The sequence below is a fragment of the Synchiropus splendidus genome, chromosome 17 (assembly GCF_027744825.2).
Source record: "Synchiropus splendidus isolate RoL2022-P1 chromosome 17, RoL_Sspl_1.0, whole genome shotgun sequence".
In the NCBI taxonomy this organism is placed as follows: Eukaryota; Metazoa; Chordata; class Actinopteri; order Syngnathiformes; family Callionymidae; genus Synchiropus; species Synchiropus splendidus.
This window is the reverse complement of record NC_071350.1, coordinates 6,592,724-6,611,706: the sequence shown is the minus strand read 5'-3', so window position 1 is coordinate 6,611,706 and position 18,983 is coordinate 6,592,724. Positions and strand designations below refer to the sequence as shown.

The window sequence follows — 18,983 nt, the reverse complement described above, 5'->3', positions numbered from 1 at the left end:
TTGAATGGCCTTAATGCCTGTTGTGTGCTTTGTATATTATTATTGATATTCCTCCAGAGGGACCAGCTGATAGTCCGCACATTAGCGCTCCATTACTTGTTCGAGGTAAATCAAGCGTGCGGGAGGAGATGAGTTAATGTTCATGTCTGCATTCGACTGTGTCAAAGTGCGATGTAAGAAAATCATGCGTCGTCGATTCTGATTATTCATTCAGTACATACCGACACATTATTCATGGAGCTGTGATGTCACGACTGAGGTCCACATTCCCAACAAAAAAGACCACCAAAAAGTCGTGGTAAACAATGGGTAAAAGGTGAGAAGCCTGGGGGCTACTTGCAGCCTTTCACCAGTCATAATGAGGTCACTACAACATTAGAATTAGCATTTAAAAAACACACGTTTTGATGTTGTTTCAAGTTGTTTTTGAAGTAACTAGCGAATGTTTGATAGTAACCATCACCTAAACGTCTCAGGTGCAGTGTTAAGAAGGAAGACATGGACTCACCTATGACTTGGACATGAGTGCTGGCAGTGATGCTCGTGGCAACGTTGGTGGCGACACACTCCCACTCTCCGTGGTCCTCCTTTGTGAGGGACTTGAACTGTAGGCTGCCTCGAGGCAGAACATTGTGCTTACTCTTACTGGGCTTCCCAACCTGAAGGCAGTCCAGCCAGGTGAGGGGGAGAGCACGGGAGAGAACAATGAAGCAGAGTCACTGTGCTCATGTGCAACAACAAACAGGAAAGTTTGGTTCTCGTTCTTTCCCTTTTGAACCTCTGCAGCATCTTGATGGATAAACGTAAACATATATGTGGTTCCACCACACAAATCCATACATTTCATGTTTTATTATTTGCATTTACACTGTTGTTTTTGTTTTAAAATGTGTTATTAAAATGTGTAATAATACTGTAAAGCTCCAGCATGTCCATACTACCAGTTTACTACTAATGGAGAACTGAAACACCCATCTTTCGCCCAAAACCAAAAGGCACACAAACTGATGCAAAAGGTTCACAAATATTTGGTGGTACCTACTGTGTACTGTGTTACATGGTAGACCAGTGGTGTCTAACTCAATCATGTGAGGGCCCAACTCATTTACAATCTCCTCTTGCCAGTCTGTCAAAGGGCAACGTCCTTGTAGGATCCATTGCTCTTTTAATAAATTTGGAATGTGTACTTCCAAGTTCTCATGGGCCACGCAAAATGACTTGGTGAGCCAGATTTGGCCCCGAGCCTCGAGTTTGACACATAAGGTTGACAGTACTGTTACGACTTCACTCTGACCACAATTTAATGACTAAAAAAGTTGTAGAGAAAAGAGGAAAGTTTACAGACTAACATGTATTATACTGAGGTGAAAGATCTTTGTTATAAATTAACCGCTCTGTTAAAAAAATGGAATCCTACCTTCCTCCACGTGATGTTAGGAAAGGGGTCTCCCTCAGCTTCACAAGGGATGACCAGTTCTCTGCCCACTTCCTGTCTGTACTCCCCTCCAGGGACCACTGAGAATTTAGGAGGGTCCTGCCCAGGCAAATTAAGAGATTGGCAAACCATGACTAACACGACATCGTCACATTCACTATCTTGTGGTACATTGTATTGTACATCATATCACATTTACATCACATCACTCATGCACAGAGATATGGAGACCCAGTCGTTTTATGCCTGCAACAGCTACAAAAAAGGAAACATTTAAATGTGGCACATCAGCCACCACACCTAGTTCCAGCCACATTTAGAACCCACTGCGAATGTTTGTCTCTCATGTTTTCCTTTGACAGCGAGCACCTCGAGAGTGGGTTGGAATCGCTTTCACCTTCCATATGAAATTGAAATAAAGATTTGGTAGCTAAGGGTGAAGTGTATAATGACTGCTGTCAGTCTTCCGCAAAGCAAGTCAGTTTTGTGGTTATGATTTTGTTAATACATATGACTGTGATTTAAGATATATTAAGACCTTTAAATCCACATAAATTCCAGCATGAGTTGCTAACTCATGCTAACCCCTAACACTAACCCTTAAAACCACTTTGGCCAAACAGCCATGCTCCTACCTTTAGCACCAGGGGAGCAGGCGGGGACCATCCCATAGAACCCAGGACGTTGTAAGGCATGCAGGTATAGGTGCCCAGCGAGTCCTCCGTCACCTCAGCCACACGGATGCTGCCGTCCTCCATTTGGCTCCATCCAGGGTACTGATGAACAGGGACAAGAAGAAGAAGTAAAAACGTAGGAGCCATACGTACCACTGAGTCTGAACATGCTCTAAAGTGGGCTACCTCTATATTTATTGGAGTGACTAGTGACTAGTATTGTTACAGTGTGAAAACAACAGGTGGATCATCTAACCAACCATGGGTGTTTTCAAAATACTGTAGATAACACGAGTCAAAGTCAATTTCCTTGACATGGAGATACTACAGGAGAGTCAGCAGCATTCAGAGGCACAGGTTAATCTATCGACAAAGTAACTTGTTTATCCCTTCAGTTACAGGTAGCAAGGCAAACAACACTGAAACACTGTCTTCATGTCTTTGTTTTGGTCATTATCGTCACCTTGTTTGGACAGTTGTTCTTCAAAATCTTGACATGTCAAGAGCCAAATAATGATACAATAATAACATAGTGTTAGGTTTCAAGTGCCAAGAGAGTCACCGCTTAAAAATAAAGAACAGACACGAGTAAAATGCCAGTCAACACATTGGACAGGGGGGAAAAAGCTAGTGAATCATCGACTGAAGATGAGTAGCAGCCATGACCTGCCCAAAGGCGAAGAGGTTAAGTGAGTGGAACTTTAGCTGCGGCAGCATCCTGGTTCACCTTGTCTATCCGGAGTGGGAGGCCATCTTTCTTCCACTTAACCATCACAACAGGGGGGTTGGCGTCCACGGGGCAGCGGATGAATCCAGGCAGACCGATGGCCACGTAGATGACGGATGGCATGTTCACCACGCGGGCGGGATCTGGACCAAAAAGGGGTGAAACTTTTTTCTGTAATATTTAGCTAAAATGATTTGCTAATTTTTTTCTTCTTTGACAAGACTGATATCGGAGCGAACTCCGGGTGAAACCATTGGGCTTTTTGAGCTGACAGAGGGTTATATTTCATTGGTCTATCTTGTGTTATCGATTGCACTAGAAGGACAGCTCTTTTCTTGTGGGCTCATAGTCATCTTCAGCCCTTAAACTTTAGATAGACAGCTGGGGATTTCTGTCCCAAAAAAAAAACCAAACATCTGGTGGTGTCAGCATGCATTCAGCTGAGTTTGGTTCAGTGTAATATCGCTCCACATTCAAGCACCTTCAGTAGGATTAGTCATCAGACCAATATTGGTACATGACACATTCCAGGAAGTGACTGCATATTGAGTAGCTGGATTGTGTGCACTAAATGGTGAGTCAAGTGCGGCCCAGACAAGCCAACTTAACACGACAAGGAAGATCAGGTCAGATACACAATAACACTTCTAAAAAAAGTCTTCTTTTGGGTGCTTTCGTCCATGGATTTTTCTTCTTCATATGCAATTGTAATGTGATAACTTGTTTTTCTTTTTCATTAGCTCAACAAAACAAATACACTTTTGCCATGATTATGAATATCTGGGTCAAGATGTGAGTGAACCTTCCGAATCATAAGTCAAGTAAGGCACAGTACACTAAAGCTGCACCTCCCGTCACCATGGTGATGTTCCCTGTTCACACACACCTGGGCCAGACAGTGGCAGCCTTGTATACTGACATCAGGACACTGGCATAAACCAGGATACAAGTATGAGCCTTCTCAATAAGCCCAAGAAAAAAAAAAAATAAAAAAATTACTAGTCATGTTGAGATAACTAAAAATAAATCAGTTCTCAGGTATCTTAAAATACATAGATAACATATATATATATATATATATATATATATATATATATATATATATAAATAAAGTCCATAGCTGTTCACTGCCTCTATGAGATTTACTTTTTTTAAAAAGAAAGAAATAGCATTTCCTCACCTAAAAATGTATGGCATCAGAAAGCCAAATATAATTTTCATTGGCACATTTCTCAGCAACTGAAGACCCTGGATTTTAAATTACAACATCTGACATAACATTTAACTTTTTTTTTTTTGCAGTCTCCTTCTGAAGTTTTCATATTCAGGGTTCTTTCCAAGTACAGGGGGCTTGTCCGACTGGGGGGTCGGGACAGCGATGGCTCGTATTTTGATCTCAAAAACTGTGTGCATTGTGCATTCTTCACGGTCCTCCTTAAGGCCCTACCTTAAAATACGGAGACAAACTCTACTGATGGTGAGAAAGCACTGACAATGGAGTCATATTTCACTATATTTTGACCATAAAGGGCTGAAAACTTGTGTTATGCTGGGGTTCTCCCAGGGGGAAAATCCCCTTGTAGGGAACACCTCTGCTGCGCTGGGGAGAACCCTGATATTTATTCGATGGAAATATTGAATTTTTGTTTCACAAAATGTTGTGAAATTGAGGAAAAGAAGGGAGCAGTCCGTCCATGGGGACAGGAAATGAAAGATTAAAACACTACTTAAATCTTGAATATGAAGAGGACAGCTTGAGTCCTAAATGAGGTCAAAGGATGAAATCTGCCAGGCGGCTGATAAAAAAAAAGAAATGATGAGAGGGTGACCGGTGTAAGATGTGACAGATGAAAGATGAGTGAGCGTGGGAAAGAGGACAGGTGAGAGAGAGAGGGGACTGGATGACGTAAGGTAAAGAGCAGCTGGAGAGAGGAGAGGGATGGAGGAGGCAGAAGTGCTGCCGGCAGAGGAAGAAAAATGGGCAGAGGAGAGAATGAGTGACAGACGTAGACGGACCGCACTCTGGCCAGTACAACTTTGCTCTACAACTTCTGTCCTCCAAATGTCCTCACCGCTGCCACAGAGCGAGGCCACGAGCACCGCAGACAAGAATATCAGCCAAGTTTCTAAATATAGCTCAGACGGCGCTATCGCTCTCGACCCGCTGCTTCCCACTGCAAGATGCTTCAGGAAAGTTATTCACAAGCACAAGCCCCAGGGAGAGGAGGAGAGAATTAGGCGAGCCGGGGAAAGAGAAAGGGCACAATACATGTGGAGAGAGAGTGAGGAGAGGGAAGAGATGGAGCGCGAACCCTCTGCAGTCTGACTGAGTCCCCAGTTCTACAGCAATGATGTAATCTCCTCTAACTGCTCCTCCCACCCTCTCTGACTGGTGTTGCCTGACTGTTTGTCACACACTCGCGCGCTTGTACGGGAGACCGGGCGAATGTGTCTGTTGCCTAGACTACTGCCGGGGGCCGGCGCTTTCTGAGCCGGATGCCTCCCCAAAACTAAACACCAATCATGTTCACATGAGAAACAAAAAAAAAAAAAGGACCCTCCCCGGTGACGTCACGGCGGCGAAGATGGAGAGGTGGATATTAGCATGGCGTGCATATAAATGAGGCAGTGGCAGAAATGTTTTGCCATGCGGTGAGAGGAGGGGATGCAAAGTTCCCCTGAAGCTTCGGAAGCTTTCAGTGTCTTCAAGATTTTTTGCACAATTGCGCTCTTTTTCCTCCTCTGTTGCTAAGTAACACTAAACAGCCAGTGGTTGCGGATTGAATTAGCATAGAACAACACTGTTTTACTGAGGGACCTTTCACAGAGCAGACACTGAAAAAGTAGCGGTGATCAGCCCGTGTGAGAGTGAATAAACTCCTTCTCCTCATGATCACCGCTGCAGGACGGAACACTCACATTGCACTGTCAGGTAGGCTGAGGCAGTCGGTGGTTGGCCCAGGCTGTTGCTGGGAGCGCAGGTGTATTTTCCAGCATCCTCTGGTTTGACCTGGGCAATGATGAGCGACCCGTCGATGAGAATACTGACTCTGCGCTTCAGGTCACTGAGGGGATGAAAACAAGGACCAGTGTCAGGAGGCTGCTCATCTCGAGACAGTCACACAATGGGTCAGCATATATACAGTAAGCATGGGGCAGTATGTATCAGTATCATTTTTTATTCTTAGTTTAAATGCAAAGGGCAAAAATGACCTGGGCCCTGAAATAAATCAAAGCTAGGTCATTACCTCAGAGAGGGGATGGCACGGTACAAAATGTCAATGAGGTCTCTCTCGATCAGAAAATCTACAATAAAAGGGCGAATTCATTCACATCCTGTGGTGAAGGCCATCCATTTCCTCATCTATGCATCAGCGTCATTTTGAGCCTCTTCAGTTTCCAGGCAAGGAGCTGCTGTCCTCTCCTTAGTGAGTCTTCCTGCAGCATTTGAGAGTCACCACCACAACCAACCATGTCACCTTCACCCTCAACTCTTGGGTCTGCCATTTGGCCACGTTGAAGTTATACACAACTCATCTCCACATTTGAAGCACACCGATTTTTGGCCTTCTGATTCTTAACTTCAACAAGACTGAAATAGAAGACGTCGCCATCACTTTTGACCACGAAGTGGTCCGTTTAGAGCTTTTTGACATAGGTTATATATCATCCATCATGGTACCTAATTCTGTGTTTCCATTGCACTGGCATTTTCACCCTTAACTCAGAAGTAACTTGTGTAGTTAACAAGTCAGTCAAGTAAACTGTGTGCTGGAAGTCTGTTTACATTTTTCAGTTAAAAATTCAACATTTTTTGAAACCAAATTCAGGATCAGAGTCTTCCGATCCAACTGACTGTACTTCTCATTTTCAAAATAATGTACTAAACACAACTCCTTAGTTCTCCTTTGCTTCATCTTTAATTGTAAATTCCCTCCAAAATATCTTTGCAGTAGTTTATGGCTCATACTTCATTTGGTCAGTTCTTTTTTTTGGGGTTTGGACTTCGGTGAGAGATAGATTCCAGCAAACAGGTGGGTTATTAGCCGGTGCAGCCCTGGACAAAGTAGTGTAAGTCATAATTGAAATGTCAAGTTTGTAAAGAGTGATAATGTAAAAATGCGACTGTATGCACTTTTGCAACATAAATATGGTGGCAAAGAGATGTTTGTGAGAGGGCTGCCTCCAAAAGATAGTGATTTTGATCCACAAAATCTGAAGCTGACGGATGAAAAAAGGATCCCAGACCCTTGAATCAGTGAGTGTTTTCCATCAAATAAGTCCACAGTTAGAAAAGCGGTTCTGAGAAGAGACCATGCAACAACCACATATATTTACATTCACTTTACGGAGGAAAAACGCATGTTTTGATGACCTTCCTTCCTTCCTTCTTCTACCTAGCAGCGGCTCCACCCCGAGCTCCTCCCGGATGACCGAACTCCTCACCCTATCTCTAAGGGTGCGCCCAGCCACCCTGCGGAGGAAACTCATCTCAGCCGCTTGTATCCGCGATCTCATCCTTTCGGTCATTACCCAAAGCTCGTGACCATAGGTGAGGGTGGGAACGTAGATCGATCGGTAAATCGAGAGCTTCGTCTTGTGACTCAGCTCCCTCTTCACCATGACGGTCCGATGCAGCGACCGCATCACTGTGGCCGCTGCACCAACCCGTCTATCAATCTCACGCTCCCCTTTTCCCTCACTCGAGAACAAGACCCCGAGATACTTAAACTCCACCACTTGGGGCAAGAACTCTCCACCGACCTGGAGAGAGCAAACCACCTTATTCCGGTCGAGAACCATGGCCTCAGACTTGGAGGTGCTGATCCTCCCGGCCGCTTCACACTCGGCTGCAAACCGCCCCAGCACATGCTGAAAACCGGAGCATGGTTCGCATTGCTGGTTTTTGATGACATTGACTGCAAATGGACTTATATCATGGGTGGGCAATTCAGTTTCCTATGGAGCCATATTCTTCGGAACATCAAGTCACAAGACTTGAAATCGTACTTGCGACTTTGGTCTGACCTAGTGAGGGCCACAGAATTCAGGCTGTACGCCTTGCCCACCTCTGTTCTATCTCCACTCATGAGCAGCGCACGGCGGTTCAGCACGGTGGGCATGTGACAGATTTGAGAACCCTACCACCAGAAATCAGGATTTAAGACCAAATGATACGAACATGGAGCCCTTTGAATCATTCATCAATGGCTGGCAGGTCTATGATCTGACAAGTCTCTCCAAGTCACTTCCAAGGGGCTTTAATTCATCTGGAAGACTATTCCAGGAGGACCCTCCTACAAAGAAAGGCCAGTATTTTAAACTGTGCGTGCTTTGTGGCGACACAGCTCACTCACACAGACTTTAAATAATAAATAGACGTAGATGTATTTCAGTCGCTGACGGTCGCCATGATGTGACTTCTAACGGCATATTTCTCCGTCATCTGGTTCCGATCACGTTGGTTGTGCCGCAATAGGCTTTCCACGCCAGCACTTCTGTGATTCCTCTTTCACATCCAAACATATGATGAGATTAGCTGGTTCAAAACTACCGGTAAAAAGAGCATATGAATATGAAAAGCCAGGTTTATATAGTGATGCACGACCAGGTGACAGGTGTTAGCACATGCTTGACTTATCGCCAGCGGGCCTGCAGAGTTCAGAGAGCTCTTTCAGCAAGGTGAGTGGAGCCATCCGAGACAAGTTGAAAGTCAAGAGAGGAAGTCAAAAATTCTAAACTGTGACTGTGAAAAGCTTTCCTTTGAAAATAGATACATCCTACAGCATCCGTTCTGACCCTCTCTTTCAACTTCTAGAAGTGTTTTCCCAGCGTATCATGAGATTTGTTTTATTTTCACATGACTGAATAAAGAACATTCTGCAAAAGGTTTTATTTGCACAGCCGTCTCTACAAAGCAACACGGCTTTCTAAAGGCTTGCAGAACTGATCTGATTTGTCAGTTCAAGAGACGGAAAAATTATGGCCAGGAGAGACTCGGCGAAAGACAGTCAGGGGGAGGCAAACCGGACCATAGAGCAGTGTGGTGTGTGTCTGCAGTCGGATGGCTGACGTGAGGAGCCGATGGAGCTGGGCGTGGTGAGGTGTGTGTGTCAAACTTAAGGCCTAGGGCCAAATCCAGCCCGCATAGTCGTGTTCTATGGCCCGCAAGCTCTAGCAATACACGTTCAAAACCAACTTTTAAACTTTTAAATGAACCCTAGCTAGATCACCAATAAAGATTAGTGTTCATGCTTTGCTCTGGAAATCTGGAAAATTCTTAAAAATTGGTGCAGGTCAAAGGGAATTTGATGGGTGGTGGGGAAGAGGATGAATCCAGAAGAAAACCAGATTGTGACACATGAGGACATGAGCAGGTGTTTTAGTAGGGGTGGGATTCCATTAAAAAAAATCAAATTAATTAGAGAATTTGTCAGTTTAATGGTATGAGAATATTTGCCACAAGAAGTCACATTTTTCAATTTGAATGAATTTGGTATATTACTGAATCAAATGATGGATCCATACATACATTTAAACAACAAAATATTCTTTATTTTGCATCAGTTTGACAATAGCACAGTAAATCAAGATGGTGTCTATATTCAAGTTTGTATATCACCTTATTTAAAGCTCTTTTAATGTCTTGAAAATATTTGGATAAGAATTTCAATGCAAGTCCCACCACTAGTCTTCAGGCAAATGACAGAAAAGCCTCATGCTAAAATTTGAATTAAACCTCACACTGGTATCAGAAAGCAATTTACAGACAGATCAAGAAATGGGATTTTTTTTTAAATTGAGTTGGACACCTCAGCATTAAGGTACCCAAGTTAAAGGTCAACTCAATGTACACTGAGCCAACTCGGCTCATGACAAGGTTGTTTGGAGCCTCTAACAGAATGGTCAGTTTACCTTACACTGTAACAATTCTAGCAGTACTGAAGTGAGGATGGCATCCCATACCATAGCATAGTCCCACATACCCTTAGATTTTCCCGGCATAGGAGGCTGTTTATGTTGATATGTAGAGTCAAGTGTGTCTCACAAACTGTTCAGGCGGACTGCAAAGGTTGGTCCAAACCATGAATTCTCCTTATGACCTCAGTACTTTCAGATTACTAATTATGTTTAATTCTCAAGAATATTTTTGCTGTTGAAGGAAACTATTCCAACTTTATAATTGAAGACACTCTATTACTGTGAGTTGTCACTGTCTCCCAGGCCGACCTTAAGCACGACCTTCACAGTTTCGCTCCTTTACACTACATTTGCGCAACCACTGGAAATCAACACATTCCTCAACAACCTAAAACTTTATTACTTTTGCTGCGCTGTGGCAAAAAGAAACTAGTAACACATTGTGAGGTCAGCTGAGGGAATGTTTAGCTCCTCGTGGACCGTTGCCAGGGGACATTGTAACGTTCATATCTGACTTTAATGCTCTAATCGACACTGTGGCAAACAAATGTCCATGGTTGGTGTGGATTCAGGCGGGTGAATGAGATTGTTTGTTGACACGTGTTACCGGACCCGCTTGATCAGTTCCGAACCGTGGTAAGGAACCTCCGGGTGTGTGACTCGCACTGGTAACAGTATGTTTTCCAAAAGACAAATCTCCAGGTCTCTGCTTATTCGACCAAGATTATTTTGTTCTACAACAAGTTTCAGGTGGTGCTCTCCCACACTCTCTCGCTGTGGCACCTCCCTCACCTCAACACACGCCCACCTGCGCAAACTGGCAACAGATGCAAGTATTCGTTATTTTACTTTTAAGACAGACAGACCAGAATACCCGTGATCTCCACACAGAAACGTGCAATGTGCAAATGTGCATCCTTCACAGTCCTCCAGAGGGGTGCACCACAAAAGGTAGAGGCCTCCTCGATGGTGGTGAGGTATCCCTGACATTGCGAATCACACTTCACCGCGCGATGATATAAACAGCAAAAAACATAGATTGTCCCAGCGTAGGGGGGTTAAACCGCGATGGTAGGGGGTGCCTACGTTGCTAAAAGACAGTCTTACAACGGCAGTAAGACTAGGGTTGGTTGTGATAGATACTTTGTTGGCTGCCACAGAATCAATAAGTCAAAACCACAAAGCATAATTCAGTTGGGTGAGAAGCCACATTGCTTATCGATATCTCGATCCAACGATCAACAACTCCTAGTCGGCAGCAATTGAGGGATTGTGGCTCCTGCAGGGCCCCGGGGCCGTTTCATCAGGGCGGAATTCTCCATCAGTTCAACAGCTGAAACAATTCATTGATTATTCTCTCTCTCAAAAAAAATCAATTGTAGGTTTCTACTGTTCAAGAGGCAGAGCAAATGAATCCCGTTTCCCCACAGAACATCCACCTGCATTCCACGTTTATCTTAGCAAAATAGCTTGAAAAGTCTTCATCCTACCTACTGTCCCAGTGACCTCATTTGAATTTGACAACTAATGCAAGCAATGATATTTATAATGCCAAAATAGGGCATCTAATTTTACTTTTGATCTGACGTCGACGCTGAGTTGAGGCAGCATGAAGGATTAAAGAGCAACATGTCACTCAGCGCTGGTGAGTCAGACTCACTTGTTGCTCATCAGTCCAGCAGGAAATTGAAATACAATTTGAAAGGATTACTGGCTGCTGCAGTCTGGATGGAGCCATGTGAAGCACACGACAGCAGCTGCAGGCCGCGCCACCTCCGCTCACTGGATCTGATTAGCATGAAGAATGAATTAGTTGCTCTCCAAACACGCGTCTGCTGGGCTTCCCCTCGGAAGAGAGCTTCAGGGTGGCCGTGGACAAGTGAAGGCCGTTCCTGTCTCCTACGTGAAGTCAGTTACTTCAAGATTTGGTTTGTCTTTTAATCTCTTAAGTCCCAAATCACTGACTATGGTACTTTAACACTTCAAGAACTGCACTTTTTTTGACCCTTTACTGTCACACTAACATCTTCAGGGCCACAGAGATTCTTCAATACCTTTTCATCCCGAGTTTTCCTTCATATTGAGGCTTAAGACCTGAACCACATGGTTGTTTAAAGTCTGCTGTGTGAGGTTTGTTGAAATCAAAACACTGCTGAACACCAGACAGAAGATGCATCCATAAAATAAAGGATACTACTCTTGAGTTAGAAATCTATATTTTTATAAAAGTAACTTTTTCATCAATGAAGACGCCCAAAAAGGCATTTCTTATGACACCATAAATCATTCTTTCACTTCAGGGTTTTTTCTTTGTTGCTACTGTAGGTATCATATTGAACCTTTTTTTGACAACATTGTACTTGTATTATGAAATAATATGAAATAAATTATTTTTTCTTCTTCTTTTCAGTTATTGTGCAACATATTTTTCAGTATTACATTTCCAACATCATCGCTTTTTCGTCATACATTCATCTTGAGGTTTGAGTTACTTTAACACATCTCTCACATGTCAAATTTTATTTTGCTTATCTTTAAAAAAAATGTTTTTTTAACTATTTGTTTTACCACATCCACCTATTAGGAACTTAAACCCTAGGAAGAATCAAACAACAAGGACATCACTGGGCTAATGTAGATCTGGGATGACTTCACCCACTGGGGGGGAAGAGTCCTCCACTGTGCTATTGACTGTGAGATGATGATTTAACTGTACTCAAGCAGACACAGATATGTTGTGATGTATTGTGGACGGACAGCATAAGCCAAAATGGATTTCAAGTTCTCCTGCCAGGGGCCATTTTAAGGGATAATAGATCGGACAAGTGCATTTTCAACATCTCAACCATACATTCACACGTGTCAACACTTGAAAAATCTGACCTGAAGCAGAAATCTCTTTGTACATCGAATGAGTGCGATTTAGTTCAAAGGCCTCTCAAATATTGTACGAATCACCCAGATTTTTGACGCTGATTTTTCCATGTCCGATGGGTGACCTACACCAAGAGCAGTCTTTTTTTCTGCGTGGCCAAGCTGCAGATCATGGTTGACAGACATCAGGTGCCGACAGACGATAACAAAAGTGAGCATAACTTTACTTCTTGAAGAAGACGTTGTCCTCTTCCCAAAACCAGGTGTAGGTCAAGTTTCGTGGGTAGGCCTCGGCCTGGCAGGTGAAGAAGGCATCCTGCGAGATGTTCACTGTTATGTTCTCTGGCGGCGACACGATGAAAGGCGGGCCTGGTGGAAAGAAGAAAACGGGTGGTAAAATGCTGAACATCAAGCTGGTATTCTGCTTTGAAAGCAAAGTAACTGCCATCAACAGACATAGATAGCTCAGTGCAATGACTTTCGACAGACGTTCATGCAACGTGACTCTCACGACTGCCCCTCAACGGACAGAGCCTTTACCATTTCCACACAGATCTCATCAATCTCTGGAGCTTTACTACGGTACCTTTTTTCAAACTACCATGGTGACCTTCTCCAAGGAAATTGATGTTGATCCCATCGTCCCGCAGCTCTGCCTCCGTCACAATGTGGTTTCGTCATAGAAGATCCTTAAATAGATATTTCTACTCTCAGTTGTACTTGAAATAACACTTGGTTACGCTGGTAATATGAAGATATTTAAAGTCTTTGTGAAGCTCAGATGAAGGCAAGCTTTAATCTGTCATGTCTCTCCTTCGCTTGGTTTTATTTTGTTGATCTACTTCCAGATTTGTTCGTCTCTCCCATTAACTCTCAGGAGACAGACAACGCTTTTGTGTTCTTTGTCTGCTCTTTTTAAAGTTCATTTTAATTGGTCAAAATGTGCCATGAAAGATATGTTTTGCAAAGGTTGCATCTCACTTTGATCTTTGATTTATCCATTGTAAAATGAGACATGTTTTGGGCCTGTAAAAACATTATCTCGGGGCGGGGCTGCGGGACATTTCTCCATCTGATAACGTCTGACGTGTTTGTTTTTTGTCTATTTACTGTCAAGAAAACTGGCGCAACACATACACTGCAACTCACTGTGGATAGAAAGCAGCATGCCAAGAGCAAACATTTTTCTGTGTATATTACACTGCAACCATTGCCCCGTTCTCAGTCAGTTTACACCCAAATGGAACCTGGTTCTCCACCAAGCTGTTGGTCTAACTTCAGGACAGTCGCCACATCTACTAAAGGACTTTCTGTTCGAAACCCTGATAAGAGAGACCATGTTTCATTGCTATGCATCTGCCGGCATTCATAAAAAAGGCGGCTGAGCTGATGTCCTGTTGCGTTGGGCGAAGGTTCAGAACGCATCTGTCCACTGCTGCAGTATGTGGAGCATAAAACATGGAGCTAAACGTGTCGGCATCAGTGCTGTTCCACCATGTCTTGATGATGTCACAAGATCTATGGCTTCATGTTTCCTTCAGCTGAACCAATCACAAACAAAAGTCTCACTATTTCCCTCACCAAACATGAATAAACCTAGATAAACCTCCGGACAACCTGCCTCAGGAGATCCAAAAAAACACATGTATCTCCATTTCACACTTTTATCTTCTTGGTTTCATAACAGCGGATGCTGCGATTGTGTTAATTGAATTCTAATTTTAAACATATCAGAGATAAGCTGTGTTCAAACTCCCTCCAAATGTGGAACAGTACAGAGCTCCTAATATAATTCTAATTCACTAGCGCCACACTAAATTCCGGACTGTAAGCTACTACTTTTTCTCATGGTCTGATCCCTCCAGCTAGTACAACAACACAGCAGGCAAAAGAGCTTCATGCTGCCAAAATATTGAGCCTCATCACTTCAAGCAGATGAAATCACAGGCATTTTATTTACCTTTAAAGTGCTCTAAACTCCTCGAGAAAGGCTGGACCCTCTACTTTTCTGGAGTTGTCCGCGGGGAGAGGCGGCGGGCTGGTGTAGGCTTGCTCATAGCCCCGCAGCTCTGCAGCTTCGTGTTGGGGTTTACCCTGGTGAACGAGAGGGTCGTGTCCCTACGCCTACAGGTTGGGGACAGGTGTCTCACAGCGGTCGCGGCTTACGGGCCGAACAGCAGTGCAGACTACCCGGCTTTCTTGGAGTCACTGGGAGGGGTACTCGACAGTGCCCCAACCGGGGACTCCATTGTTCTACTGGGAGACTTCAACGCCCACGTGGGCAATGACAGCAAGACTTGGAGGGGCGTGATTGGGAAGAACGGCCTGAGCGGTGTTCTATTACTGGACTTCTGTGCCACCCACAGTTTGTCCATAACGAACACCATGTTTGAGCACAAGGGTGCCCATAAGTGCTCATGGCACCAGGACACCCTTGGCCGGAGGTCTATGATAGACTTTGTGATCGTGTCATCTGACCTTCGGCCACGTGTCTCGGACACTCGGGTGAAGAGAGGGGCAGAGCTGTCAACCGATCACCACCTGGTGGTGAGTACGATCCGCTGGCAGGGGAGGAAGCCGGTCAGACCGGGCAGGCCCAAACGTATTGTGAGGGTCTGCTGGGAACGCCTGGCAGAACCCACTGTCAGTGGGGTCTTTAACTCCCACCTTCGGGAGAGTTTCTCCCAGATCCCGAGGGAGGTAGGTGACATGGAGTCTGAGTGGTCCATGTTCTCCTCCTCCATTGTCAGTGCGGCTGCACGTAGTTGTGGTCGCAAGGTCTCCGGTGCCTGTCACGGCGGCAATCCCCGAACCCGGTGGTGGACACCGAAAGTAAGGGATGCCGTCAGGCTGAAGAAGGAGTCCTATTGGGTCTTGATGGCCTGTGGGACTCCTGAGGCAGCTGACGTGTACCGGCAGGCCAGGCGTGCTGCTTCCCGTGCAGTCTTGGAGGCAAAAACTCGGGTCTGGGAGGAGTTCGGAGAGGCCATGGAGGAGGACTATTGGTCAGCCTCCAAGAAATTCTGGCAAACCGTCCGTAGCCTCAGAAGGGGGAAGCAGTGCCTCACCAGTGCTGTTTACAGCGCGGGGGGGAGACTGCTGACCTCGACTGGAGATGTTGTCGGGCGGTAGAAAGAATACTTCGAGGGTCTCCTCAATCCCGTCGTCACGTCTTCCACTCAGGAAGCGGGGACTGAGGACTCGGATGGCTCTCTCATCACCCGGGCCGAAGTCACCGAGGTTGTTCATAAGCTCCTCGGTGGTAGGGCCCCGGGAGTGGATGAGATCCGTCCGGAGTATCTGAAATCCCTGGATGTTGTAGGGCTGTCGTGGCTGACACGCGTGCAACATCGCGTGGCAGTCGAGGACAGTGCCTCTGGATTGGCAGACCGGGGTGGTGGTCCCCCTGTTTAAGAAGGGGGACCGGAGGGTGTGTTCCAACTACAGGGGGATCACACTCCTCAGCCTCCCTGGAAAGGTCTATTCCAGGGTGGCCATGGGGCCATGGTTCTCGACCGGAACACGGTGGTTTGCTCTCTCCAGGTTGGTGGAGAGTTCTTGCCTCAAGTGGCGGAGTTTAAGTATCTCGGGGTCTTGTTCTCGAGTGAGGGAAAAAGGGAGCGTGAGATTGATAGACGGGTTGGTGCAGCGGCAGCAGTGATGCGGTCGCTGTATCTGACCGTCGTGGTGAAGAGAGAGCTGAGTCACAAGACGAAGCTCTCGATTTACCGATCGATCTACCGATCGGGATCGAGCTTTGGGTAGTGACCGAAAGGATGAGATCGCGGATACAAGCGGCTGAGTTGAGTTTCCTCTGCAGGGTGGCTGGGCGCACCGTTAGAGATAAGGTGAGGAGTTCGGTCATCCGGGAGGAGCTCGGGGTGGAGCCGCTGCTCCTCCACATCGAGAGGAACCAGCTGAGGTGGCTCGGGCATCTGATCCGGATGCCCCCTGGACGTCTGGGGAGGTGTTCCGGGCATGTCCTACCGGGAGGAGACCCCGGGGAAGACCCAGGACTCGCTGGAGAGATTATGTCTCCGGTCTGGCCTGGGAACGCCTCGGGATCCCCCGGGAGGAGCTGGAGGAGGTTTGTGCGGACCGGGAAGTTTGGGCTTCTCTGCTCCGAATGCTGCCTCCGCGACCCGACCCCGGATAAGCGGCAGAAGAAGGTGAAGGTGAAGGTGCTCTAAATGCGCTGTTTCCACTTGCGTGTCCATAGTTCGCCACCACATCTGACCTCCAGAAGGAGTAAATAAAGGATGCGCCGAGTTTAATGATATTGGCGGCATGATTCGAGTTCAGGACATTGCTGCAAGTTTGTTTCAAGAGTCAGTCTCCATGCTGGAGCTTAGAAATGATCCTCATGCATTTATACTGACCCTTCTACAGTGCAGACAGCACCACTGCACCTGTGGCTTATGGACCAATGCAGCTTATGTATGGACAAAATCTATTGTCCTTCTTAAATTTAGAGGGTGCAGCTAATATTCCGGTGAGCCTTATAGTCCAGAATCTTTGGAAGCAATTCTCACCCCACAGAACGCATGAAGTCTTTGTGTATAAACCTCTTCTGTCCATTCATCAGCAGTTTGGCAGCTGTCACTCTGTTTATTATGAAGCAGACAAATCAGTTTTAATGACCTTGTAAAACTCTTGCCGTCAAAATGAGAGAAAATATCCAGAAAGTCTACAAAACGCAGTATCAGAGAGTGACAAAAACACAGCGCCTCAGTGACAAATCAACCACAAGAGTCAAAAGCATCAGCCGTCCTGTCAGAAACAATGAAAACTTTCTCAGATCACATCCACCACCGAGACAAACAAGGTTCACGCCGAGGCACCACTGCTATTTATGGAAATGCACGCGAGACGATTAGCAGCCGCGCAGCCACCGATGAGAGTTCAGCGTGGACTCAATGCTGCATCTCATACAGTAGTTTTGCACTCACTGTCGAGGATTATGAGTATTTATTGAGTGATCCTTGCTGTTCCAGATGGATCATCCTCCTTGCACGCTCCAGTGTTTATACGATGATACACATTGATTTTCAGTTGGTGCTTCAGGGGGTGACACTCGGGAGTTTTGTCTACCAGCTCACCACTTACTAGCTGTCACATGGATGCATGACAGGGGAAACTCAATATCGGGAAATCTAATTGAAGATAAAGTGTCTAAACTCTCGGAGCTGGACACAGACGGACTGTGCCACGAGTTTCCTTGTGTCAGAACATGATCTTGTCCTCGGAAATGATGTGTCAGTATAGTAAATTTGAAAAAATGAAATGAAACATATCTCATTTCTATGTGCTACACAGCAAAACAAGAGATTCAGAATCATCAGTTTTTCCTTTTGAGAAAGACGTCACTAACTTCGTGTTATGCCGAATTTAGACTTCATGGGTGCCGTGTTTATGTGTATTGCAAATGTATTTCAGAGACGTGCCTCTGTTGCTGCGATTCTTACCATGTAACACAGTAAACTCTCCAATTCTCAGCGGCAATAAGACCCAAACTCTAGCACATTTCAACAAGCAAGCATCATGCTTGGGCGCAGCTTGATATATTACATTTGATATTTTTCAAGTAAGTAAGAAACACTAACAAAAATGTGTCTTTCTGCTGCTACATTGAAGACAAAGTCACAGCAAAGTCAAAACAGTCTTTCAAGAGTAGATTTCAATCATGTGACATTCAACTTTTTAGTAGAAGTCAGTAATGAGTAGGACGTTTCTGTACTCTGCAGCTGTAGTACTCAGCTGAAGCTCAAGCACCTGGGACCGATTGGCACCTGATAATGCAGACACCAGGAGACAAGAACTCCATAATATGGACAGTCCTCCCACATCTGCATTTGTGAATTTGATGAGCCGTAAAGCCATGGCTGGATAAACAGCGAAATAAAGCACATAAACTGACTGAATTTACAAGTTTAATTTTAAGTAGAAATTAAGTAGCAGTAAATGTTTAACCTTAAAGCAAAGCAAATACTGTGAAATAATTCAAATAATTGCTTTCATTACTGCTCACAATCATTCCTTGAATAAATAAATATTTTGTTTACTAAATTGTTTTTTTAGGGTGATATTTCAACATTTATATTTATGCCACCCACATATAAAAATACAAAAAAAATATGTAACTTTAAAAAAAAGAAGAAGGCGGCAATGGAAGGCTTCAAAAAAATCCAGATTAAAATCATATTTGCCTTATATGTGAATGATATTCAAAATACCACAGTGATCTGTTATTACAGATCATAAAATTAAAAGGCAATTTATTTTAAATAATGATTAATGTTGACTATTTGATGCAGCACAAATAACAACATTAATGCTAGTAATGATAACACAT

The 18,983-nt window shown here is 44.8% G+C and overlaps 1 protein-coding gene across 9 annotated transcripts in view; it reads right to left on the bottom strand.

Annotated features, from left to right (window-relative positions):
- LOC128748132 (protein turtle homolog B-like) overlaps nt 1-18,983 on the bottom strand; it is a 100,455-nt gene that overhangs the window by 28,302 nt on the left and 53,170 nt on the right. For 8 of the 9 annotated variants that reach the window (XR_008412752.1, XM_053846553.1, XM_053846557.1 and 5 more), the window contains exons 6-11: nt 12,859-13,000; nt 5,756-5,901; nt 2,837-2,979; nt 2,071-2,211; nt 1,418-1,534; nt 509-659 (exon numbers count right to left, since the gene is read on the bottom strand). Coding sequence is in view for 8 of the 9 variants with exons in the window: in XM_053846553.1 (XP_053702528.1) it covers nt 509-659; nt 1,418-1,534; nt 2,071-2,211; nt 2,837-2,979; nt 5,756-5,901; nt 12,859-13,000 (840 nt within the window). In the remaining variant the exon portion in view is untranslated. Of the gene's footprint in view, nt 1-508; nt 660-1,417; nt 1,535-2,070; nt 2,212-2,836; nt 2,980-5,755; nt 5,902-12,853; nt 13,001-18,983 lie in introns of all 9 variants that reach the window. The other variant, XM_053846561.1, reaches the window with a different exon arrangement.